General features: G+C 55.8%; 2 protein-coding genes across 5 annotated transcripts; both read right to left on the bottom strand.

The window, feature by feature from the left end:
• Nucleotides 1-3,496: 3,496 nt before the first annotated feature.
• MRPL28 (mitochondrial ribosomal protein L28) lies at nucleotides 3,497-6,439 on the bottom strand. Its single transcript, XM_048321278.1, has 5 exons — nucleotides 6,093-6,439; nucleotides 5,834-5,986; nucleotides 4,998-5,132; nucleotides 4,305-4,391; nucleotides 3,497-3,892 (listed from the first exon to the last, which is right to left on the bottom strand). The coding sequence occupies exons 1-5, from the start codon at nucleotides 6,378-6,380 to the stop codon at nucleotides 3,809-3,811; spliced, it is 747 nt and encodes a 248-aa protein (XP_048177235.1). The 5' UTR covers nucleotides 6,381-6,439; the 3' UTR covers nucleotides 3,497-3,808.
• Nucleotides 6,440-7,106: 667 nt separating this feature from the next.
• On the bottom strand, nucleotides 7,107-24,335 carry PGAP6 (post-GPI attachment to proteins 6). 4 transcript variants are annotated; one of them, XR_007207112.1, is made up of 14 exons: nucleotides 23,775-24,025; nucleotides 19,983-20,160; nucleotides 18,259-18,466; nucleotides 18,047-18,180; nucleotides 17,420-17,685; nucleotides 15,936-16,255; nucleotides 15,120-15,213; nucleotides 14,422-14,545; nucleotides 13,618-13,754; nucleotides 11,553-11,731; nucleotides 10,604-10,750; nucleotides 10,098-10,214; nucleotides 7,711-9,659; nucleotides 7,107-7,650 (listed from the first exon to the last, which is right to left on the bottom strand). XR_007207112.1 is itself a non-coding variant. In XM_048321031.1 (13 exons), the coding sequence occupies exons 1-13, from the start codon at nucleotides 24,330-24,332 to the stop codon at nucleotides 9,363-9,365; spliced, it is 2,298 nt and encodes a 765-aa protein (XP_048176988.1). In that variant the 5' UTR covers nucleotides 24,333-24,335; the 3' UTR covers nucleotides 7,107-9,362. The 4 variants fall into 4 exon arrangements, 3 of the variants coding, with proteins under 3 accessions (XP_048176988.1, XP_048176989.1, XP_048176987.1); XM_048321031.1 differs by lacking the exon at nucleotides 23,775-24,025 and adding an exon at nucleotides 24,236-24,335 and having other exon boundaries at nucleotides 7,107-9,659; XM_048321032.1 differs by having other exon boundaries at nucleotides 7,107-9,659; nucleotides 18,047-18,147; nucleotides 23,775-24,036.
• Nucleotides 24,336-25,490: the final 1,155 nt, after the last annotated feature.

Raw genomic sequence — 25,490 nt, 5'->3', positions numbered from 1 at the left:
CAGCTTCAACAGCCTGAGCATCCCAGACCAGCTGTCTGGAAGGAATGGTGTCCTCTGGATCTCAAAACAAACACTGCAGTGATATTTGAAAGGATTTGCTGAAATTGTCCAAGTGAGTTTGTAAATCTCATGTCTCCTTGATTAATGCCATAGGATGGGGGATGACTTTCAGGCTACATTTCGACCTGTGCTGACACCAGGTTTGGGCTGATTCACAGAACTCCTAAAAGTCACATCCCTTTGGAACAGTGATTCCAAACCAAGAGGCTCCAAGCCAGGAGGGAAAGACAGGCCTACACCTATAAGACCAGCAGGAAAGGACATGCTGCTTTTGCTATTGCTCCCCAAATACCCCTTTTGTTTGAATACAGAGGGGCTTGTTAGGAATTTACAAGGAAAATGCTGTTTAATTCATGAAGGTAAACAGGTAAGAAAACATTTGTTGAGAAGCAGAGCCTTAATCTCAAGCTGGTTTTTGGATCAGTGACTGCAACTTGCTGGGAATCACAAGTGAGACAGGCAAAATTCAAACATTGCTTCCAGATACCAGCAAACACCAGAATTCAGAACCACCAAGTCCCAAACAGCAGGATTAGTCCAGCCATACCAGCCAAGGCCTTTCCAGCTTGGATGCTTTCCCCAGTTAACATTTTTCTCTGCTTTATTGTTTTTCAGTGTTGGATTTGGGGATGATTCCCTACCACGCCCCCTCCACAACCAGAACATGGGCCCAAATTTCATGTTCCAAGGGGCAGTTCCATATCTGTGGCTTGCTGGGACTGTGAAAGAGAGTGGCATGTTTTTATTACCTGAGGAATTAATTAAACAGGAATCCCTCAGTCCTGGATTGACCTTCTCACTTCCCAGTGCTGCTGGTTGATACAGCACACTTGCCTCTCCCAGCCTCTCATTCACCTTCCTTCCACTGCTGTCTTGAGAATTTTTCACCATTCCCCCTTCCAAGCACTGCTATCCCAGCCTGGCCTAACACTGCCAGGTCCAAGGTGTCCCTAGGCAGGGCTCTCTGGCAGTTTGTTGGGGGCTGTCACGTCCTTGCCAGCTGCCAGCCTGGTGTTGGATCCTCTCAATGCTCCACATGCCTGTGCCTAGCTCTGGGCCAGGAGCAGGAGGCTGGTGACCTTTGCAGAAGCCTGAGGCAGTGCTGCGGTCTGAGCTGTGCTTGGTAGCCAGGCCCTTCCCCTGTTCAGGGGTGGGTTTTCAACTTCAGGCTGACAGCACCCTACTTGCACCCGTGGGTTTGTGGCGTTTGTGGCTTCCTGGGAACATGCTGTCATGGCAAACTACCAGATCCTCTGATCCCCCCCGTCAGGGCAGCAAAGGAACCATTATTTGTCAGACTGAGCCCACCTAGACAGGGAAAAACCATCCCTCAAGCAGCACCAAACTCTCCAGCTGCAGCCAGTGCCGTACAAGCAGGACAGGTCTAACACTGGGCCTGAGCTATTCCTCCACCTCCTCGAGGTAACCTGGCAGGGGGGGTTGTAGCCTGAACTACCTCAAATGCTGCACAGGTGTTCCCTCCCCACCTCGAGACATTTGGTACTGTGCCCAGCAGCTCTGTGTGCTCCGGCTTTGCTTCCCCTGAGGCTGCAGCACTCCTGGTCCACAGTTTCCAGCTTCCCTCAAGGCAGCAGAGTAATCCATGAGAGCACATTTTTGGGCCACATCCAACATGGGTATTAAGGAAAGGAGCAAGGGGAAGGTTTCTCAGGAAAGGCAGGATGAGAGAAAGCCAGGATTCACCATATCCCAAATAGATTCCCCCAGAGAACCTCCTGCAGCTCCAGCTGTGCTCATGCAGTGCCCCCCTTAGAACCCTCACCCCCGGCGGGTCAGGAGCTCTCCCCAAAAAGCTCCTGCTACCCCTTGTCACCCACCAAGCCCTCCCAAGGCAGCACATCCTGCAGATGCCCAATGAGCAGCTCTGGAGACCACTCAGGGTCCAGGCCAGGTGGTTTTGGCAGAGAGAGGCCACACAACCAGAGCTTCAGTTCCACAGAACCAAAACCTCCCACCCCAGGGACAGAGCAGCAGCTGCTCTCTGTCCCCTTGGCCACCCCCAACAGCTCCTTCAGCACCGAGGAGCTCTGAAGCACCCGGGGACCCCCACGGGGCTGGGCAGGGTCCAGGCAGGCGCCAGCCAGGCTCGGGAGGCCAGGCACGTTCCAGCAAAGCTGTGGAGGGGGGCCACGACAGAGCCACGGGCTGAAGCTTTGCTGGGAGCTGCATTAAAATGCATGAGCTGCGCTGGCCCTAATGATGAGCAGAGCTGTCAAACAAGGAGCTTGTCCCAGCTAATTATCTCTAACGAGGGCAGAGTGTCAGGGTCCCCGAGGAGCTGGGCAGCAGCTTCCCACTCAGCTCAGTTGCAGCAGAGAGAGAAGATAAGCAAATGTCATTGTGCTGGCCTAGCTGCACAGTCATTAATTAGGCAAATATGACCTTCTGTGCCAGTTTGCTCTTGAGAACCTGGACTTGCTGGGGATGGGACACACAGGCAGGCTGGAAACATCCCAGCTTCTGCCACCCAGCCTGTTCCCCCTGTGCCCCTGCAAAAACAGCACAGCCCCATCTGGCAGTCCCAACCAGCCCTACCAACCTGTGCCAGGCTCCCTGTGGGCTCAGATACCCCTTATGAGGACTCCAACCCCATCTCTGTCCTAAAGAGCAGCAGAGAAGTCTGGTTTTCATGAAATGCTGCTGTTTGGATCATATTCAACTCTACCACCTCCCTCACCCAACCCCCAGCACAGCCCTGTGGAGGCTCTGTGCTCACCCAGTGATTGCCTCTGCACCACCTCTCCCCCAGACATTCAAGGCACTGGCAATCTCCACTCCCCTGTGGTCCTGCTCCATTCCAGTGCAGAGGGGATGAGCCACATGCTGCTCTACAAGCCCAGTTTCTCTCTCATCAGTCCTGTGGCTCACAAACCAAGGCAGTGCACTTGCCCTGATGGGCAGAGAGAGGGAAGCCCAAGACAGGGGTAAGGAAAAGTCTCTTCCAGGAGCAAGCAATGATCCAGAGAGACAACCCACACAAGGTTCAGCCTGCAAGCTCTGTGCTTGTCCCTCACCTCAGAGCTGAGGGGAAAGGGGGTGAGGCTGATTTTGATCCACCCAGAAACTCACTGCACCACCACAAAGCTTCCAGACAACACCAGGGACTCCCAGTGCTGTTCCTCAGCCTGTAATTATGGCAAGTGCTTTGCAATCCCTTGTCACCAGACAGCAGCAAAGGCTTCAACACCCACTTCAGCTACATTTTTACAAAACAGAAGATTTAAAAGTCACCAACTTACAACAGAAACAGGGCTGTAACCCAGGGGTTAGCGAGCTGTGCTGGGGAGCTCAGCCCCACCTGCTGAGGGGTTCGGGGTCACACTTTTGGGGCACAACCATCTCTGCTGGATGAAGCTGGGCATTGATCTGAGTTACACTGTGTCTCACAGTCCCTGCTACAACACACTGATAAGTATCAGAGAGAAGCTTACTGCTTTTAATACCAAAATATGTATTTTGTATCACAAGTGGGCTCTCCACAGCAGCCAACTGCTCCTACAGGCAGAAGTTCTACAGAGTCAGTCTGACAAGAACTCTCAGAGCCACAGCACAGAAACTCTTTCCTCAGACCACAGGAACAGGTCCTCACTGAATTTAGGCTGTCATGACACTTCAGGAACATGGTTTTCACGTGGCCTCTTCCCCACCAGCGTGACTCAGACAGCAGAGCCCCTGAACCCCACTGCTTTATCTGCAGCAGGCTTTTGCTCCCAAGGTTTCTCTCCTTCTACTGCTTCTGCACTGCCTGTTGCTGTTCTTTCAGCTGGCTGACGAGCTCTTCAGCATACACCTTGAAGAGTGGGACAGGGTCCTGTAACAAAGCAGAGGATAAACCACTTAAAAGGGGAGTGAACATGAGCAGCAACAAGGGGAGGTGCAGTGGGGAGCCCAGGGACTGCTGGCAGAGGAAGATGTGACTGGGTTTTATTGAGGGGCTGAACAAGGCAACCTGTTGTGCCACAGCTACTGCTCAGCTCTGTAACCCTCCCTCAGAGAGGGCAGGCACCTGTGTGGGACAATCAGCAGCTTCCCCAGTTCTGAGAGCAGATGAGAACCATCAGTAGCCCCCAAGGATCCCTTTCCTTCCTTCCTTTTCCTTTCCCTCCCTCCTCACATTGCCTGCCATCAGAGCTGTACTGGAGCACGTGGGTGAACACATCCTTTGAAGAAGCTGGATGTGCAGCCACAACACCTCAGTGCTGAGCACTGCCTCAGGAACTCACCTTTTTTTCCAGGAGCCTCTGTTTTTCGATGGCTTCTTCCAAACTCAAGCCAACCCATTCAGCTTCTTCTTCTGGGATCACAAATTCCTGTGATAAAAAAAGAAGGTAGCACAGTCTTTGCAGGTGACCGAGATGCAAATCCTCCCTATGCCCAGGACACAAACATGTAATCCAGTGGGAGCATTACTACAGACAAATCTTAAAGCACTGTTCCCGCATTTCTAACACCCAAGGTCCACTTCCCTTCTCTCCTTTCTCCTTAGCAGGGGTCCTGCTCTCTGATCAGCTGTGTCTGCTCTTGCAGTTCTTTTATGTAGTTCTGGGGCTGTTTCTCAGCACAACTCCACGGACTGTGGGTGCTGGTGGTGTTTCCACGCTGGCAACCACCACCAGCTGCACAAAACTGAACAGCACATGGGCACTCTGGGCTCCTCCTTCCAGGGGTAGTACAAATTCTTACTGTTTTTTATTGCAGCCTCTCACTGGCCTCAGTCACAGCAAAAATACTGCTTCTTGTGTCCCTAAATGATGAGTACAAAAATTAGCAGCCCACAGAAAGACAAGAAAAACCTGATGATGTCTATATTTTCTCTGCCCATACCCTCATCCCTCAGCACAGGAGCACCAACACCAATGACAGGTGACCCTCCAAGCAGCAAACACCAGGACAGGGACTGCAGGCCAGGAACCCACTTTGTACTTGTCATAGATGGCCTCTCTCCTGGCTGGATCATTGGGATGCAGCTCAGGATCCCTCCGGGCCAGGCGCAGCAGCATCGTCCGCTTCAAATCCATCCCGAGCTTGGAGCACATGTCAACCTTGGGAGTCTGGAGAAAGGGAGCCTGGAGTTAAGCTACACCAAGGGACCAGCTGCCAGGGAACACAGGAGTCTCCCAGCACACTGACAGCACTGGCAGTTTATCCACACACAGCAGAGGCTCCAGAACACATGCTGTGAAAGGGGAAGGGTCTGTTGGATTTGTTCTGGAGACAATCTGATCACATGTCTGAGTTTGAATATCAAGGGCTCCAGTCAAGAAGGTATTAAAGGCTGGGAGCATTAGAGCTGTGCTAAAACATTAACTGCAGCACTTGTTCAGCCTGGAGGAGAGGAGACTGAGGGCAGAGCTCAGCAGGGGCTGCAGCTCCTGCCAAGGGGCAGCTCCGATCTCTGCTCCCTGTGCCAGGGACAGGACCCAGGGAGTGGCTGGAGCTGGGCCAGGGCAGGGTCAGGCTGGAGATCAGGGAAAGGTTCTTCCCCAGAGGGTGCTGGGCGCTGAACAGGTTTGGGAATGGGCACGGCCCCGAGGCTGCCAGAGCTCCAGGAGCATTTGGACAATGCTCAGGCACAGGGTGGGGTTGTTGGGGTGTCTGTGCAGGGCCAGGAGCTGGACTGGATGATCCTTGGGGGCCTATTCCAACTTGGGATTTTCTGCGCCTGAATTCTAGGATGCCCTGCCTGCCCGCCCATGGCGCACCGTGGGCACAGCCCTGCCTGGCCGGGAGCCCCGCCGGGCGCGGGCCGTACCTTGAGGATGTAGAAGTCGAAGCCGAAGGCGGCGTCGATGAGGTCGAGCGTGCGCATGGTGACGGTGATGGTCAGCGTGGCGTCCAGGATCTCGCTGTAGAACTGCCGCTCGAAGAGCTGCGGCTTCCACGTCTTGGGCAGCCTGGTGGAGAGCTGGGCACGGCGCGGCCGTCAGGGGCTGCCCCGGGGGGAGGCGGCGGCCGCTGCCAGCAGGCCCCGGTGGCACCGGCCCGGGCTCGGGGAAGGGCGCAGCGCTCACCTTGTCGTTGCGCGCGTAGCGGAAGCCGCGGATCCATCCCTCGCCGCCCCAGAGCCCCTCGTTGGCGGCCGGCGGGAAGTACACGGGCACCGGCACGTCCTGCACGCGCTCGCGCTCGCCGGTGCGCGGGTTCCGCCGGTAGCGCAGGCCGTGCGGCTGCCAGTGCACGGGGGTGGGCGGCGTGTCGTCCTGAAGCGAGGCCAGGTAGTGCTGCGGCAGCCGGGCGCAGATGCCCTCCCGCATCCGCATCGCGGCCCAGAGCCGTGGCGGGAACCGGTGCAGCGGCATCGCTCCGGCCCCGCGGCCCCCGCCCCGCCCCGCCCCGGCCCCGCCGCTGCCGCTTCCGCTTCCGCCCCGCGCGGCCTCAAGCACGGCCACGGCCACCGCTCATTGGCTGGCACGGACGGAGCACGACGGCGGCCGGGAGGGGCCGTGCCCCGCCCGCGTTTCGTCCCCGCCAAGACCGGAGGGGGTTCGAGGGTGGCCCCGGCTCCTCCCGGCGGTGCCCAGAGACAGAACCAGGGATGGGCTTGAACTAAACGACGTGGACTTCCACCTCAATGGACTCGGAGGAACGGCTGGAGCTGTGCCAGGGCAGGGTCAGGCTGGATACCAAGGAAAGATTCTTCCCCAGAGGGTGCTGGGCGCTGCCCAGGCTCCCCAGGGAATGGGCACGGCCCCGAGGCTGCCAGAGCTCCAGGAGCGTCTGGACAATGCTCAGGCACAGGGTGGGGTTGTTGGGGTGTCTGTGCAGGGCCGGGAATTGGACTGGATGATCCGTGGATCAGGATATTCTGTGTGGAAGAACTTCTTCCCATGGAGGGTGGCAGAGCATTGGAACAGCTGCCCGGGGAAGGCTGGAATCTCCCTCCCTGGGGACATTCCAAACCCTACCTGGACACATTCCTGTGTCTCCTGCTCCAGATGGCCCTGCCTGGGCAACAGGGGTGGATGGGATGATCTCTAGAGGCCCCTTCAAGCCCTGAGGTTGTGTGACTGAAGCCACCAGGCGTCTGCCCGCAAATACCGTCACCTTTATTAAATTATAAAACCGTAAGCTTTAAAATTTACCGTATAAAATAATCACAGGTATTAACAGCAAAGAAAAAAATAACCATTTTTTTTCCCCCAGACACAGGAATTTGCTCAGATTTTACCCAAAATAATTAACCCTCCCTCCTGCAGGCACCAAGGCCTGGTCAGCAGGGAGGGGGCAAAGCAAAAATTAACGATCAAACACAAAATAAACAATCATGTCAGCGGGATTTCTTGCCCCAAAGCTTCTCCTGCTTCGAGCATGGAAATCCCTGAAGGGAAAGGCCCGATGAGGAATTATTGCTTTCTATGATAACCAGCAATACCTGGCCATATCAGTGGCATCAGGTCATACTGGCAGCACCCAGGTCACATTGGCAGCACCCAGGTACACTGGTGGCACCCAGGTCACACTGGCAGCAGTCAAGTCACACTGGTGGCACCCAGATCCCACTGGGGGCACCTGGGCCACCCTGGCAGCACCTGGGTCACACTGGTGGCACCCAGGTCACACTGGGGGCACCTGGGCCACACTGGCAGTACCCAGGTTGCACCACTGGCACCGAAGTCACACTGGCAGCACTCAGGTCACACTGGTGGCACCCAGGTCCCACTAGCAGCACCTGGGCCACACTGGCAGCACCCAGACCAGTCTGGTGGCACCTGGGTCCCACCTGCAGCCCGACATGGACGGCACGGCTGTGAAGGAGCGGCAGTCGCCTGCCACAGTGCTGGGGCCTCAGCACCGCTGTGCAAACCGAGACAGGGGAAAAAAAAGTGCCTGAAAGTGGTGAAAGTTGGAGGAAGCCCTGAGGGCCCCATGTTCCCCTTCTCGCCGTGCTGCCCTGGATGGCAGCAGCACAGAGAAACGCAGGGGACACGGGTGGGGGGGGATGACACTGCTGGGTGTGGACAAGTGTCCTTCACTTGTCCCGTGCCTGCTTAAAAAGGGAGACTTTGCAGAGGAAGGGGAGGCAGAGGGATAAAGTGCAGAGCTGAGCTGGATGCTCTTCAAAGCAAAGAAAGAACCCCGAGGAGGCAAATCCTTCATTAAAAGCTCTTTCCTCCCCAAAGCCACCTGAGGAGGGGCTCCCAGCAGCACACACTGGGCTGGCACAGCTGGAACGATGTAGGCGAGCCCTTATCTGTAGAAGAAGGATGGGCAAAGACAACTTCCCTGGTTGCCAAGTTCTGCCCTTGCTTTCTGCGTGCCCTAGAGTAAGGCTAAGGTGAGACACACTGCAAAGGAGACCGTGGCCACCTGGGGAGCCCCCAGTGATGCTCCTGGCTGGGCTGGGACACTGCTGTGGCCTCAGGACCCTGCAGTACATCCAGGCTCTGAGGCACAGCAGGCTGGAGGAGCAGCTCAGGCACCACCCTGAAGCACCTGCGCTGCCCCAGACAGAGCCCTGCCCGTGCCAAACCCCCCAAAAGGAGGAAAACAGTGAATCCCTGAACACCGTCAGCCTGGCTCCTTCCAGAGCTGAAGTTAAACTCAGACTAAACCCTGCACTGCTGTGGGTTTCACAGCTCTGGCTGAGATGCTGCTGCTGCCTCCTGCATGTCCCCACATGGGGATTTTCACATTCCTGCTGGGTCGGATCCTGAATCCAGGGCCCAAGTCCCAGCCTCATTTCCCCCCCACAGAACCAGGACTGGGTAAGAGCAGCAGCACCTGTTTCAAAGGGAGAGAGGCTCCAGACTCCCAAGGAGATGGCAGCCAAGAGCCCAGCACGTGTTGGGATCAGCTCCCTCCCTTCCCATCAGCACCAAGGGCAGCATTTGCTCCCCAGAACAGAAGAAACGTGTTCTTCTCTTGGGTTCAAGTGGTGACTGCAGGATGGCAGGGGAGGTCCTTGTCCCACATCCTCTACCAGGACGGGGTGCAGAGAAGAGCCCAGCAGCCAAAGCCTTGGCTCCAGCTCAGTGTGGGCTAAGCCCAAGCCTCATGGATGCAGCAGCGGGGGAAGAAGGGTTGGCGATTTCCCCCAGGGCTATGGGGAGGTGGTGGACAGGCTATTCTTTGATGTGGAACCATGAAGAGCCTGCCCCACCCCAGCAGAAAAGCAGAGGTGGCCCCAAACTTTCTCCACAAGACCAGCCCAAACCATCTTCATCTTTAAACCCAGTCCATGCTGCGCCCTCCTGTCCAGGAAACAAGCACGTCTGACGTGCAAGGGGCAGCCCCGGCCAAGAGCAGCTTCCCCATCCCTCCACCCCTGTGACCAGGACACCTCAGGTCACAGCATAGAGCTCCTCACGGTCGTTCTGGCAGATCTGATAGCGACACGTGAGCTTCTGGGACCAGGCCCAGGGCTTCTTATGCTTGTCCCGAGGAGGGAGCAAGAAAGCGACACTGCAAGCCACCAGCACGTGCCAGATGCTGTGGGTGTAGAAATAGTTCTCATTGGTTTCCATGAAAGCGTACACTGAGATGGCAATGAAAGCCAAGGTGATCCCTGGAAGGAGGTAGAAAACCCAGCGCTTCCACGAGGAGGGGTAACAGTGCCTGCGCTTCGCTCCGTGGTGAACCTGGGGGGGTCAGAGCAGCCAAGCAGAGGCTTAGGCAGGGGGGAAATGGACCCCAGGGCATCTGCCAACCTCCCAGGGTGCTTGCTGTCCCTGAGGAATTCAGCCCCCCGCTGCTTGGGCCCACCTCTGCTGTGCAAAATCTCCCCACCAGCTGTGGCACCAGAGCCCAGTGCAGAGGCTACAGCTCCTGCCCAGGGCCAAGCCACAGCCCATGTTTCGGGACAGCACTGCAGCTCCAGGTCTGAGACCCAGAACCAGGGGATTCCTCAGCTACTGCAGGGCTGGAAAGTGAATCCCTTGCCCTGCCCCCTCCACCTGGATGTTTCAGGGTGACCAAGGCATGCCTGTGGATGGGCTGGAGCCTTGGGTCTGCTCTACCGCCACCATTCCCCATGGGGAGCAAAGGGCAGCAGGTCCTGCCTGGCTGCCCTCACTTACCCACGCTGTAACCATGATGACAAGGGCGAAGAGGCAGGGACCCATCATGTTCCACACCCCTCTGCGGTCCAGCTGCAGGGACATGGCAATTAACAAGGTCCCCAAGACGAAAAGGACCTGGAAAAGAGACACCACCACTACTGTCAGGAGCTCATCTGTTGAGAGAGTACAGCCAGACATGCTAGAGGCAAGGAGGACCTCTTCTTCTTGCTACTCAGCTCTGCATCCATGCAAGAGTCAGGAAAAACACTTTCAAGGGGAAACCACAGAACCCACGAACCTTTACCCCAAATCTCAGGGGAAATCTTCAGGCCCAGCCCCTACAAGCACACAGGTCCACGAGCCAAACTCCTGGGACAAAACAACCCAGGGTGGCATTGGGTGACAAGCAGGCTCTGTCACCCAGCTGTGTCATTAAAACACAGCGGTGAGAGGGCTCAGCATGGCCACTCATGGCTTGGCTGGCTTGGGTCTGGCTGGGCCACGTGGGGTCACCTGACACTCACGTATTTCAGGATCTTCTTCACACGGGCCATGCACAGGATGGTGACCCAGATGGACACCACGGAGCCCAGGAAGTCGCAGTACTGCAGGGTGTCGTAGTCCATGATGCACATCACAGCCACGCCTGGCTGGTCACACGCGTGGTAGAACTGTGGCCAGGGACAAAAGCAAAGGTCAGCATGGACCCAGCAGCACCACATGGCTCACTGGGAAGGGGAGGCAGGAGAAGGCTCAGCCCACAGGCAGGATCCCTCCTGCAGTGGCTCCAGGAAGCTTCACCAAACCACTGTGGCATTATGGAAAGCAGGTGAGAGCAGGCACCCTACCCCGTCCCAGCAGTTCTGAAAGGGCAGGACATAGGAGCAAGTCCAGAGCAGGGACATGAAGTTGACAAGAGGACTGAAGCACCTCCCCTATGGAGACAGGCTGAGAAAGTTGGGGCTGTTCAGCCTGGAGAAGAGAAGGTTGCATGGAGAACTCATAGCACCTTCCAGTGTCTGAAGGGGGCTACAGGGAAGCTGGAGAGAGACCCTTCTCAGGAACTGGAGTGATGGGACAAGGACTAATGGGTACAAATTGAAAGAGGGAAAATTTATGTTAGATATTAGGAAGAAATTTTTGACTCTGAGCATGGTGAGACACTGAAACAAGTTCCCCAGGGAGGTTGTTGATGCCCCAGCCCTGGAAGTATTCAAAGCCAGGTTGGATAAGACCTTGAGCAACCAGGTCTAGTGGGAGATGTCCCTGTCCATGGAATCAGGTAATTTTTAAGGTCCATTCCAACCCTTCAGCTTTCTTGGATTCTACAACGTGTCCATGGAGGTGCTTGTCCAATGATCCCAGAAGCTCCTTGTGGAGCTCCAGGATGGGCTGCTCCATCAAGGGCTTCAGTCTGGTGCAGCATTCCCAGAGCTCAGGGGGAGGTGTCAGGGGACACAAGGCAGTCCCTACCGTGGAGAAGAACATGGTGTAGGTGTAGACAGAGGCCTCCACCAGGTAGTAGCGATAGACAGCGACTGCAATGGCGGGCAGGAACATGAGGTTGCTCAGGGTGAGCAGGAGCGTGGCCAAGTTCTGTGCACCCACGGTCTGGGCCTTGGTGTCATCCGTGCAGCTCCAGCCGCCCCAACCTGTGGACAGAGAGGCTTCTGTGGATCTCACAGGCCCTGCCTTGTCCTCCCACAGTACCCAGCAGGAGCCTGGAATTGCTGAGAAGGAGCAATCCCACACCCAGACTGTCCCCGAGCCTTCTCTCCACCAGCCTGTCACATTCCTGCTCTCAGGGTGGTCTCATTACTCGTTGCATGCTCTGCTGTGGGAAGCTGCAGAACCCCAGCAGAGCCCTGTGGCTGCCCTGAGGACATTCCCCCAGGGTGTTTCCATGTAGCAGAGGCCATCCTACATCCAGACTGGTACTTTCCGTCCCTACAGTAACTCAGCACACATGCTACTTGCTGCTGGAACATCAAGCACTCAAGATTCAGATGCTTCACATGATGGTGTAAGTTGGATGCAAGATCCCTACAGATCCCAGGAATCAAGTGGAGAACGATCCCCAGCACTGAGGCAGCCACTGGGCTCCTCTCCTACCAGCTGTCACAGTAGGGCAGACCCAAAGCCAGGTCAGGCTGCTCTGGACCTTCCCCAACAGACTTTTGAAGATATCCAAGGATGGAGACCTGGAAAGTGTGCAAAAATGAACAGCTCTGAAAGGGGAAAACATGCATCTTCTTCACTTCAGGTGAAAATTTCCTTGCTGCAGCCAATGTCTGTGGCCTCTTGCCCTTTCCCTGTGCTCACCCTGCGTAGCTGGCTCCAGGGTCCCTGTAACCTCTGTGGGCAGCAGAAAGTGTGACTGGTCCCACTCCAGCTTCTCTTCCACAGGCTGAACAAACCCACTGCCTCAGCCCATGGTGACATCCAGGGCTGCACAGGAGAGTGGGAGTGAATGTTTCCTAAAGGACAGTGCCTGGCACAAAACACAACTCTCAGCCTCTGACTGGATACCAGGGACTGAACTGAGTCAATCTCTATGAACTCAAATCTGCCTTTTCTTTTCTAAAATTATTTAAATTATTTAAAATAAAGATTAGGATGGCCATGCCCTTTTGAAAAAAGGAGGTCAGCCACAGGGCAGCCGGGGTGTGTGCAGGCACTCCATGGTCAAGGAGCAGAGTTAACAGTAGCATCCATCCCATTCCAGAGTCACTGGAACTCACAGCAGCAGCTCTGCCCTGTGTGCTGGCTCCCTGCCAGGCAGAGCCCAGGGAAGCTCCTCTCTCCAGTTTATTTCTGGGTCACAAATATGCAGATGGGGCATTTTGCTCGGAGTGATTCAGCAGAAAGCTGTCCTCATCCTGATTCCCCAGTTCCCTTAAGGTGCTCTGTGCTTCCCAGAACCTGGCAGCCCTCAGGGAAATTGGGATGCTGCTCCCCATCTTGCTCCTCACCCACCCTCAGCACTGCAGCAGGGAGGTCCTGGCTCAGGCCCAGAGCAGCAGGGAACCACATTTTGCCTTGTCCTTCTGCTCAGAACAGGTACACAGACCCACGCAGGCACAGCAGAGCTCATCTTCCCTACGCCACAGACTTCCCAGGTCATTAAGATAATTAGGAGCTGACACAGATATTCCTCCTCCAGGGGCACCTCCGAGTCTAAGGCTCTTGGCAGGAGACACACAGGGACCGCAGCCCGGCCTCATCACATGCCATACCAGGAACCTACACAGCCAACCTCCCTGAGAGGCACAGGCTCTCACATAGGCATTTTCAGGCACCCTGATCTCTCTGGGGATGCTCAAAAGCACTTCTCCAAGCCCTGGGGGACTCCAAGCTGTCCTCATCCCAATTCCCCATCACCCTTGGGCTGCTCTGTGCTTCCAGAACTTTGCTTCCCCAGGCACTGTGACACTGCCAGCCATGACAGACCCCAGGCTCCCCCACCCAAACACCACCACTCTAAATTGTGTTGTCCCCTCGGGGAGGATGGCAAAGCTCCCCAGGAGAAGGCACTCACCAGCCTTGCAGCTGCAGCCAGCATAGAGGTAGCCGTGTCTGCGCAGGAGGCTGCACTGCCCGTAGGGCCCGCAGTCGTTGAAGCAGGGCGTGAGGTACGCGAACACTGTCACTTTGGCTTCTGCACTGGTACAGTCCCTGCAAGCACAGCCCAAGGTCCCCTTGGTGCCACAGGCCTTGGGGCAGCCCTGTGCCCTGCTCCTGATGGCCAGGCCACGCTCCTGCGTGCAACTCCCTGGTGGTTGGGGAGCTGCTCCATCCCTCCCAAGAGCCAGGAGCAGAGTTTGCTCCCTCGCCACTTGGGCTGCCAGACTGATATCCAGGTGGGTGCCAGCTCTCCTCAGACCCCCATGGCAGACCCTGGTGCCCATGACTGTCCTCAGGACCAGTGTCACCAGTGCTGTTTTGCATCATGCACTTGGCTCCTTACACAAGAAACCAGCAAGAAGGTAAACTGCAGGAATTCGGGTACAGCTGCCTGCATCTCAGAGACCTCCCAGAAGGGTAACAGCAGCAATTATTTCCCGATTTATTACCTCCAAATCCACCTGGGGAAGGGGAAGCTCACCTAGGCAGGCTCTACCATCTGCAGTCTACATGAGATGTGCCAGCTCAGCATCAAAGCAGCTTGGGTGCTCACAAGGGAGCATGTCAGCAGGGCCACCCACCTCCTTGTCCCTCTCCAGCCCCAGTTCAACTGCCACCAGGTGAGAGGAGCCCACAGCCCGGACATGAGGACAGGGAGTTAGGTTTGCTCACACAAGCCAAGGGCAGTGGGATGTAGCAGGATGATATCCAGACTCACCCCTGTCCCCTGGGGCAGAGGAGCTGCAGGGACAGGAACCAGTCATCAGTCTGTGGGTACAGGACAATCAGCATCGCTTCCCCAGAGGACGTGCTCACACTCAGAGGGTAGCCCTGGGAAAAAGCTGAAAGAAAAGAGGGTGCTGTGATGTGCCAGGGCTTGAGGAGAAGGGCCCACAGCAACTCCAGGCTGAGACTGACCACACAGGAATCAGCTGCCTCCTGTGGCTCCTTGCTCCCATGCTCAGGAGGCACCAGGCACATGAGAGGACCCCTGCTCCCAAGACCCTTTTTCTTGAGTTTTGTCTTTTATCTCAGTTCCTGGTACATGCCTGAGCAGCACAGAGCACCTGGAACAGCCTGTTGTCTTGGCTGGTCCTCCAGTGCACAGCTTAGCTGCTTTGCACAGCAGCAGTATCTTCACCATCCCCAAACCTCCTGCCAACAAGGCTGGAAGAGCCCCAGCTGGTAACCAGCCCTTCCTTTGGTGGAAGACCACCAAAGGTGGTGCCAGACCACCACCTGCACCCCAGCACCCTGGGAATGTGCCAGCACAAAGACCTCATGAGGGTTTGTGCCAAAACCGGTTTCTCTGGGACACTCCATGAAGCCCTGAGTCTGTTAATACCTCTCCAGGTCTAAAAGCAGAGCCCTGAGATGACATAGCTGAGCTGGTGGCAGTGCCAGCATCTCTCCTACCTGTGCTGCAGTTCTGTGTGGCGTTGAGGGACAGCACTGGTGAAGCAGCACTCACACAGGCTACCACGGTGGCATTGGCCAGGCTCACAGACGTCTGTGCAAACAGAGCATTGTCCCATGTTAGAGTGCCCCGATGCCATCCCCCTGCACCATTCCTCTCCCACAGTGCCCATGGGACAATAAATCCTGCAGGTCAAGCCACCCATCAATTCAGAAGGTTTCTGGTTCACTTGACCCCGTGTTGCCACTGTGTTGTGTCGTGACTAAGAGGCAAGAGACTCTCCGGGGGGACCCTCCCTGGTGAGCTGCCCCAAAGCTGGGATACTCACACATCATTTCAGCACCAGCACAGGGTGGCACAAGTCAGAGTCTGCAGAACATCAGGGCTGAGCTCTGCTCCAGCCCTCAAAAAGTTTCATGGAATTTCAGGGGGCTGATTTTGGTGGTGGTGGGGGTGGGGGGATGTCACTGAAGGAGCCTGGGAATCAGTGACTTGGACAGGAACATCCCTGGGTTCCCCTGCTCAGCCTCCTCTCCCGGTGGCAAGGTGCCAGGCTCCTGTGGAGAAGATGGCATTGCAGCTGCTTTCCATTTTGTCTCCTCTGCGTCACTGCCGCAACATGCCACAAGCTGTGGCATTTGAATTGGAGCTGGCAGGTGGGACACGCTGGAAGCAGCTAAAACAGGCTCGGAGTGTTTTGTAACAACAAAAAGAGAAATAGTCCCACTGGTACCTACAACCTCTGGAGCATGCAGCCCAGGAGCAGGGACACAGCCCTGCCAAGGGCACACAGCGCTGTCCCTCAGCCTTCACACCTTGTTAAGCAGCAGATTGACCACGAGCGATCCCCCGCTGTCCATGCCCGTGTTCAGGTTGAGCAGGAGGACGGTGGGGGACAGGGAGTTCACGGGCACACTGGGACCGTTCAAGAGCCGGTAGCGCACGGACACCACGTCCAGGTCCTCCCTCACGACGGGCTGGCTCTGCAGGCAGGAGCTCCGCTGGCTGGACACGTTGTGTGGAGCCTCTCCAGCAGCTGGAGCAGAGCTGCCTGCTGCTCCTGGTCTGGCACCAGCCTGGCTCTGGTTTAGGCTGATGAAGTTAAGGAAAGAACTGGTGCTTCCTGGTCTGCAAACTAGAGCAAAAAAGGAGAGGAATCAGCACAGCCAGGTCTAGCACCTCACCCAGGCAGGGCCCCAGCAGCTCCAGCGCTCCAAGGGACAGCACAAACTGGGGGTTTCAGATGGTTCATGCCCTGCATGAACTGTCCCTGAGGCACTATTTTTGCAGGGGGACCACCCACAATTTGGGACACTGAAGGGAGCCAGACAGTGGTAGAGTGGGTGGAAGCACCCTGGAGCTGCAGGGAAGGGGGAAGAGAAGAAGGGATAACACAGCACTGTCAATGTGCCCAGGGAGTGCTCACTCACCAGCAGCAGAGCTCAGCACTCAGCTGTCCCACAGCCACAGGCTGCACAAAAGCCTCTCCCAGATCCCCATATGTGAGCAAACAAAGCTGAGCAGAAGAGAGAAGCCAACCCAGTGGAGCTATGGGCACATCACACCGTGGCAGATGGAGCCGAATGGGACACTTGGATTCCCACTGCTGGAGCTGTCCACTGCTCCCAGAGACACCAGTGCTGCCCTCTAACATCTCTGCTGCCAGTGCCAGGTCTTCCAGCACACAGGATGAGGCTCTGCTTTGAAGAGGAGGTAGCAGAACCCCCAGCAGAAGAAAACTTTAAAAATGTACCTAGTTGGTGAGCTTCCAGCAGTCAAACAGGGATTATGGTCATGGAATAGGTGCAAAGGTGCCTATCACAGCCACAGGGACCTTGTGACCACCTGAGCCACAAGGTGCCACTGGAGATGGTGACATCCCCTTACAACAACCGCAGACATTTCCCCAAGAAAACCTCTGTGAGGTGGTTTCCTGCCTGTAGCCTGCTCTTGGCCAATTAGTAGTCAACATAGCCTTAGTCTGGTCTACCACCCAAAGCTATTTTCCCCACCAGATTTTAAGCCAGCCACTGCTTCCCAACCAACCTTTAGAAAAATAACATTGAACTTTTCAGGTGTTTCCAAAACAGGCAGCTCTAGCAAAAGCCTCTCTGGGGTGAACACCGGACCTTTCAATTTAGACCTCAAAGCAAAAATTAGGGCCTCCAAGAGGAGGCAACCAGCATGCTGGGGAGCATAGGCCACCACAGCCAGGCACCCAGAGACCCAAGGAAGACACAGCACACACAGAGTTCCCTCTGGTCCTTCCCTTACAGCTAAAGAACATGGAATTTCACACCTGTGAAAGAAGCCAGCATCTCCAGGGACACGCTGGCATTGGTGGTGCCGAGACTCTCCACCATGATCTGCAGCCACTTCTCCCAGGGGGGCGAATCCAGGGCCAGGCTGCAGTTGATGCTCCCGGTGCAGGTGAGGCTCCTCTGGAAGGACTGGGGCAGGGTGATGGAGCCCAGCAGCACCCGCACGTTGCAGGCTCTCTGCTCGCTGGTGACGCAGCTGCTCAGCTGGAACCGCATCCCTGAAGCGTGTTTGGGAACGAAGACCCTGCGGGAGGAGGGGGCAGCAGTTTGCAGAGCTTCTACTCTTAGCACAAGCCAGGTTCCCAGGGCTTTGTGACAAGAACTAGACTGCCCTGGTTGGTGCTGTGAAAATCCTTCCCAAGGCAAACATCTGGAAGAACTAAAATTCTGCGGCTGAATCTGTGATCACCTGGGAAGAGTCGGAGGAGGGTGCTCGTGTGCTCCCCGTGCAGACCCTACCACTGCTGCAGGGAGCTTAGCTGCAGGCTCAGAGACCCCCCAGCTTCAGCCCCATGTGGGAACAACACTGGCTTTCCCCTAAGCAGCTCATGTGGGAAATCCCACCCCGCCATGCCCTCAGTTGCCCACCCGCTGCTCCCACTCACTTGACATGCAGTGGCTTAGCAGGCGAGACAACGGTGTGTGGCATGGGGACACCAGGCTCCAGGACAGGCATATCAGTGAGTCTGAGCACAAACATATCTGCCTGGAACATATAGGGGCATGGAGTGGAGAAACCCTGCAGGAGGGGAGAGCACAGGGGTCAGCCGTGGTTGTGATGAGACAGCCGGGGCAGAGCGCAGGGCAGGACCCTCACCTTCACCTCAATCCTGCCCGCAGCCTCGGGCAGGTGGGCAGCAATGAACCAGTCCCCAGCAGCAGGGGTGGTGACATTCACAAAGGTGGTGTTTTGCACAGCACTGCTGAGGGTGATGCTGATGTTGTAGGAGGGACGGACAGTGGCGTTGGCAGGAAAGCGAGTGCCCAGCGGGTTAATGACGGGAGGGGCTCCGTGGCGAAAGTGCCTGCGAGAGAAACCATGGTCTGAGTAAAGCCAGGGATGTAGGGACACTGGCAAGCTAACCTGGGATACAAACTAACTAGGGGACACCCTGGCTGGCCTGGGATTGGAAAGGGAGCAGGCTGAAAACCCCACATTTTCAAGTACAGTCATCATTTTCCTCTGGTGAGGACTGGCTGCTATTAGCTTATCCAGGATTTATTTAGAGATTGGTTTCACTTGGCAGCTGATTAAGATTTACATGGTTCCATCAAGCCTGTAAGCAAATTTCCAACACTTACTAAGGTTAAGCCCCACCCACAGACTACTGCTTTATAACCATCAGCAAATGCCCCATATAGGGAAAATCGTCCACAGAGACCTTTTATTTTCTAGCTAAGATCTGCATCTTCGTGTTTCCTCTTTTAAGGAAGGCAGACAGACAGACTGAAAAGACACTTTCCAAGGAAGACCCATATTACAGACTTCAGTACAGCAGCACTTCTGCTTTCCAGATAAGCCCAGCATTTGAAGCAGCAGGAACACACACAGCTAAGGAACATGGGAGATATTTATTCAGTCAATTTGGCATTTAATTTGATTGCTTTTGGACTGCACTGCAACAGGTCCAGCAAGCAAACATGACAGGTGATATGTTATTACCCCTTGGAGCTTATCTGGGTTAGCCATCACTTCTTGGATTATTGTTTAGCTGCTGCCTTGTCCCTCATGCCCCCAAACTACTGGAAACCTTTCTGGGAAGCAGAAAGCAGGAGGATCATCTGTGCCAGGCTGCTCAGGAACAACTAAGAGCGCCAGTCTCTGCCCAGGACAGACCAGGGAAGCACAAGCCAAGCAGCTTCAGTCACTCCCAGATCTCTGTGGAACGGGTGCTAGAGACCCATGTGACTCCATGGGCACAACTTGCTGAGGAAGCTTGATGTCCTCCAAAGATAAAGCTCAAAATTGGGCAAGTTTTTGACCTCAAATCCTTCAACAAGTCAAGTACTGCTTTAAGCAGCATTTCTTTCCCTGAGACTGAGTTTGCAATCTTCACATGCTCTTGTATCCACAGGACACCACATTCCTCTCCCACCTCTGCTCCACACTCAGCCACACCCCTCAAAAAGTGCCCCAAGATCTCCTCAGTTCTTATCTACTGGGCAGTTTGCCCATCTCCAACCAGTTTAGGTCTGCTCAAGTTCCTTGTAGTCCTGCCACATCCTTTGGCACCATGTGCAGGTTCTGCCAGGCCAGGAGCACCTCTGAGCAGCACATCTGCCTCACTGTGAAGCTCTCTCCAGTGTCCTAAGGGGTCTCTTGGACACCACACCAGAGAGGCAGCCCCAGATCCACTGGTAACATGAACATAAAACACTCCTACAGGTTTAAACACAGATTCAGTGCTACTGCATGAAGCAACTACAGCTCCCGCAACTGAAGGGCCCAGCCTCCACCACCAACCAGCCCCAGCCACGAGTGACTGGGACAAGGGGACAAGAAGCTCACAAGGACAAGCCCTGGCACAGGGACATACATACACAGTGATCTCCATGCTGGTGCACTCAGGGCCTTTCCCCCGGGATGCCTGCAGGAGCCAACGTAGCAGCACAGTGTCTTCTGGCACGTGGAAGTGGAAGAGCTTGGCATTCCCATACCAGCTGTAGAAGGACAGCTTCTGTGCACTCTGAGAGAAGTACTCGGAGACATACAGGGAGTCTGGAAGGGACAGAGCACAGCAGTTGGCAGGGGGGCTGCTGGGGGCAGGCTGCAGGGCTTTATCCACCCACAGAAGCACACAGGAGGCCTAATGTTTCTTGGAAAAGTGCACTTTGTGTCCCTGATTTCTCATTCCAGTCCCATTAGATATGTGGTGATCCACGCACCTCCAGCCAGAGCCACCCACACTCCTGCTATAAAACCATCACCCTGAACCAGAGAGCACTAACAGATGCCTAAACTACACTCTGAGAGACGTGCCCTGAAGATGAGAGATCACCAGAGACACCAAGGAGGAGGAAAAGGTCAGGAGGAAAGGTTGATGGCAGAAGGAAAGGTGATGGAATAGGCAGCAGGAAACCCTAGGGCACAGTGCAGAGCAGATGGGTGCAGGCAGCACAGGGCTGCCCTGTGCCCCAGCAGCAGTTAATGGTGCCAAGAGGCAAGAGCTGTGCCCTTGTCTTTTGCTGAGCACATGGGCTGATGTTTTACATGGGCAGAGAGTGAAAGGACAGGGGGAATGATTTTAAACTAAAGGAGGGGAGATTTAGATTGGACGTTAGGAGGAAATCCTTCCCTGTGAGGGTCGGGAGGCACAGGGTGCCCAGAGGAGCTGTGGCTGCCCCAACCCTGGAAGTGTCCAAGGCCAGGTTGGACGGAGCTTGGAGCAATCTGGTCTAGTGGAAGGTGTCCCTGCCCATGAGATGATCTTTAAAGGTCCCTTCCAACCCAAACCATTCTGTGGTTATGCATTTACCCAGCTCAGGACACAGGTATTTTCTTCCTGTGACACACGACGCTATGAAAATTCATGTGCCGCAAATGTAACTCTGCTTTCAGACATACCTTCTAAAGCCTAAAGATTTTCCTAGCTGGAAGAAAGGCTGCTGGGATAGTGAGAACAGCCCCGGGGTAGGCTGAAAGGGCAGGCAAGAAAACAACAGCTACTCAGTCAAAGTGCCATCAGGACTAACTAGATCCTCCATTCCTCTGCCCAGCTGTACACCTACAGATCACCCCCAGCAAAATGATACATTAACCAAACCAGCCAGACTGCAACTCAGGGCTGGAAAAGAAGCATCACACCAGTTGAGAAAGGGCTAGAACTGCACAGAGACAGCGGGGCCAAGGCCATGCTGCCCATCCAAAACCAAGGTAACACTCAGCAAGGGGGTAGAAGGTTATGTCTTCACATGTCTGCGGAGTGCTTCCTGCTGCTCCTTTCCTACTTTGGAATTCCCAGTGTGGGGAGAAACTGTGGCACCTTTCAGAGGCAGATTCTTCACTTCTATCACAGAATAGCAGTTAACTTGCCTTCCTCCAATGCTGCACAGGGTCATGCTGGAAACACAGAGGACCCAACTCTGTGTAAGAAAGATGGCAAAGAAAGAGGAAAACAATCCTCAGGCAGGACCAGATCCCTGGGACGTACTTCCTGCCGGGAGGAATCTAATCCTAGCAGGAACTACTATTCATGCCCCAAGGAGGACGCTCGCCGGCCTGCACCCACAGCACTTCAAGGAGACAGGAACGATAATCATGGGTTTAACTCCTTGGCAACCTACCAAGCCAAAGCCTGCGGGCATCCTGCAATCCCAGCAGGGAAAGGAGGAAACAGAAAAGCGAGAAATACCAGGCACACAAGGCAGCTGGAGGATTTCCTCCTGGAGGAAGAGTGCGGCTGCCTGACCTTGCCGCAGGGGCTGCCCCAGCCACGCACCCGTGGGGGCCAGCCAAGGGAGCAGAGCCACCGAGTCGGGAAAGGCCATAGGGAAAAGTGAGCCTTGAGCAGGATGGCCAAGAGGCTACAGCCTGTGGGCAGAGCTGTCCCACTGCAGTCCCCATGCCGGGGTCACACTGCTCTCCAGGCCAGCAAGGAGCAGACACCACAAAAGGGGCTTTTCAAACCAATGCTCCCTGGCCGAAACGCCAGCGCAGTGCGTGGGTACTGCAGACAAGAGCTGGCTGTGATCCCTGCCAGCCCGGGGACATTTCCCACACTGGGGCTATGGAAAGGAGCAGGCTTTCATCAGTGGTGTCTGTACCCCCAGCACACTCCACGCATGCTTGGCACTCTCGTTTCTGGCAGTCCATGGAGACATTTGGGCACAGGATGAGGGTAGGCAGGGACACAAAGTGTGATTAGAGCTGGGAGAGCCCTGGTCCTTCTCCACGCAACAGGTCCCATCAGACAACCTACAATCTGCCCCAACCCCACCAGCTGTCAGCCACGGTCATCACCTGCCCTGCACGTCCTCACCAAACCAGAGCTCGCTCTGTGTGGCTTTGGGGAAGGAAAGGGCAGACCAGCTGCAAAATTAAAAACTCCTGCAATCAGCAGTGCTCTTTATTAAGGACTGGTCAATTACGTGGAGCGAGCTCAAGAGCATTACCAGGTCAGAGCAGGCAGATCTGCCCTGCCCACGCACTGCCTGCCACCAGGTAAGCACCAGCTGGGGCTATGGAAAAAGTCCACTGACAAACAGCTTCTTGTGGTGCCAAGGGCTGAGCCCCTGCTCGCAGGCTGTGCTGGGCACCCAGAGCTGCACCAGCAAGCTGGTATGTCACTCCCAGGCCACCCTCCACCTGGGCTGACAAGGAAATACCACAGATAAACAGAACATCAGCACAGAAAAGCCTGAAAGACAGGTCACTGCAGCCAAAGCGTGTGCTCTGGCAGTGCATTTGCATCAAGAGAGAGTTCTCTGGCATGTGCTGTGCTCTGTTTGTGTCCATCCCCGTCTATTCAGTCTGCCCGGCACCAGCATGGCAACACCTGGAAAGTCCCAATTGACTGTTCCATGATGTGAAACAAGCTTTAAGAGCAAGAGACCTGTCCAGTAGATGCTGTTTTCCATCCTCTTCCATACAGATTTCGCACAAGCAGATTTCAAACGTATTATGCAAAAAACGAAAGTGTTTTAAGACAAGGAACAGAACGTGGTAGAATCCCTGATGCACAGAGGAGACACATTATTTCAATTTCAGATTAAGGAGTCACCTGCTACAGCTCGGGTTTGTTTGTCCAAAGATGATCTCATGGTAGTTTTAGGAAATAATACCTTGACTGCGGGTTCCACAGGGCTTCCCATCAAAGGGATGAAGCCCTCATTTCAAAGCAGACGCTGTCTAAAGCTACAAAGTTGATGATGAACCTGACTCAAGAAAAGACTGGGCCATGTTGCAGGATGTTTGCCCATTTACAATGTAACAGAAATCCTTTATCCTGGGTCAAAAATCCTCCTACAAATGTTGCAGAACAGGGACCCCTCGCTCCCCTGGGGAGAGGCTGATCTTTGCCAGCGCCCAGACGTAACCCTACCGCGGCATTCCCGACCGAGGCATTCCCGACCGAGGCATTCCCACGGCCGGCGGGACGGCGCCGAGACAAACCCAGCACCACACCTGAGGCGCAGGGGAGCTCTCCAGGGCTGGGAACCCAGCGAACAGGATGCCAGAGCAGGGTGGGCCTGGGGCACGGGGCCATCTCGCCCGTGGCTCCCCGAGAGCCGCACGCTCTGCGGACTGTGAGGAAGCGACAACCACCATCAACAGGACAGGACGGGCAGATCGAGCCGACCTCCGTGACGGGGTGAGCAGGTGAACAACCTCACCTCCCCAAACCTCTCCACCGCCACAGAAGCTCCGGGGAGGGGGGGCACAATCCCCGCGGGACCTTAGACCCACCGGTCTCCCAAAAGCCCCGCTCTCATCCATCCGTCTGCATGCCCTGGAAGTAAAGTAACCAGAAAACAAGGCAAACCCAAGGAAAACAACCGCTGCAAACACAGCAGAACCATCTGGGACTAGCCTGACCTCCCACTGCTCTGCAGGACCGGCACAAGCGCTGCTCCCCGGGGATGCTCAAGAGCCTCCGACTCCCTCGGGAACGCACGAAGACACCCCAAAGTCACTGCAGATCCACCCCGGCAGCAGCTGCGGGACCCGGGGCAGCTCCGGGGGCTCCCTCCACCATCACCCCGCCGCTTTCCCACCGCCGCCTCTGCCCCCCGGGACCCCGCCGGCCGCCCCCCGGCCCCGCCGATCCCCCCTCTCCCGCCCCGCCGGGACTCACCGGGGCCGGTGCGGTTGCCGCGGCCGGCGGGCAGCGCCAGGAGCTGCAGCAGCAGCAGCAGCAGCCGCGGCAGGGGCGGCCCGGCTGCCCCGGCCATGGCCGCCCGCCCGCCCCGCAGCGCCGCCGCCGCCGCCGCCGCCGCCGCCGCCGCTTCCGCCGCCCGCCCCGCCCCGGCCCGGCCCCCCGGCACCGCCCCCCCGCACCGGGAGGGACGAACCGGGAGGGACGAACCCGCGGAGCTCCGGCGGTGCGCGGGGCCGGAGCTCGCACCGGAGCGCACCGCCCCGCTCCATCCCGGGAGCCCCCGGGATGCGCCTCGCGAGTCGGAGCATCCCGGGCACGGGGGAGAGAGCCCGGGGGTGGTGCCAATGGTGCTCCTGGGTTTGCTTCTCAGCGCTCTGAAGGCCGAGGAAGGTGGTAATTTGAGATCAGTTTAAGCTGAAATCACAAACTTTCACATGGCTCGGTCATAACCGGACAGCACACCGTGCCCTCGCTCAGACGGGAAAGCACTGGGGACGCTCAGCCCTTCAAACTCATGGGTGGTTTTATACTGGTTCCTGGAAAGTCCGATTGCCTTCTCTGCTCTCATGTATCTGCCACGTTCATGGGACTCACGGGAAATGCGGCTTTCGTAGGCATGGTCAACTCATTCTGATTTTCCAGTTGATTTCAAAAGAGTCAAGGATTTTCTCTTTTACATGCCTTTTCCTTGGGATTCCCTCTGATGTGTTCTCCAGCAGAATAATGCAGCCTGGGGACAGTCTTGGAGTCCTTGCTCAGGCAAAAATCCCACCACTCCCTTACGGGTCAGCTTAGTTGAGGACTTCGGAGCTGTTTCCAGTCAACCACAAGCTCCCTGGAGAGGGACTTTCTACTTCTGGAGCTCAAAATCTTTGCCTCTTGCTCTCACAGGATATTACTCTTTGTAATAACTTCCTGGGGCATGGGAAGAAAATCCCCTGGGGAAGTGAGTGTCATTTTCTAGGAGCTCTGACATCACCAAAATCCCAGTCAGAGCAGGCTGTGTGCTCAAAGCTGGCAATGTCCTCATCTGATTTAGGAGGAGACTTCCTTGAAGTCAGCCCAGAAGCTTGAGCACATAAGCTCAAGGGATGGAAGAGGACCATTCCACTACTTTCCAGCTTCAATTTGTTCACTGCTTGTTCATTTCCGTTTGCCCTTGTGTGATACTATCCTTGAATTTTCAGAGCTCTCCTTCTAAGAGGAAAACAAATAAACCCTTCCATCCTCA

Source organism: Corvus hawaiiensis, chromosome 16, assembly GCF_020740725.1.
Source record: "Corvus hawaiiensis isolate bCorHaw1 chromosome 16, bCorHaw1.pri.cur, whole genome shotgun sequence".
NCBI lineage: Eukaryota > Metazoa > Chordata > Aves > Passeriformes > Corvidae > Corvus > Corvus hawaiiensis.
Note: the sequence above shows the minus strand (reverse complement) of the source record. Positions and strands in the feature narration are given on the sequence as shown.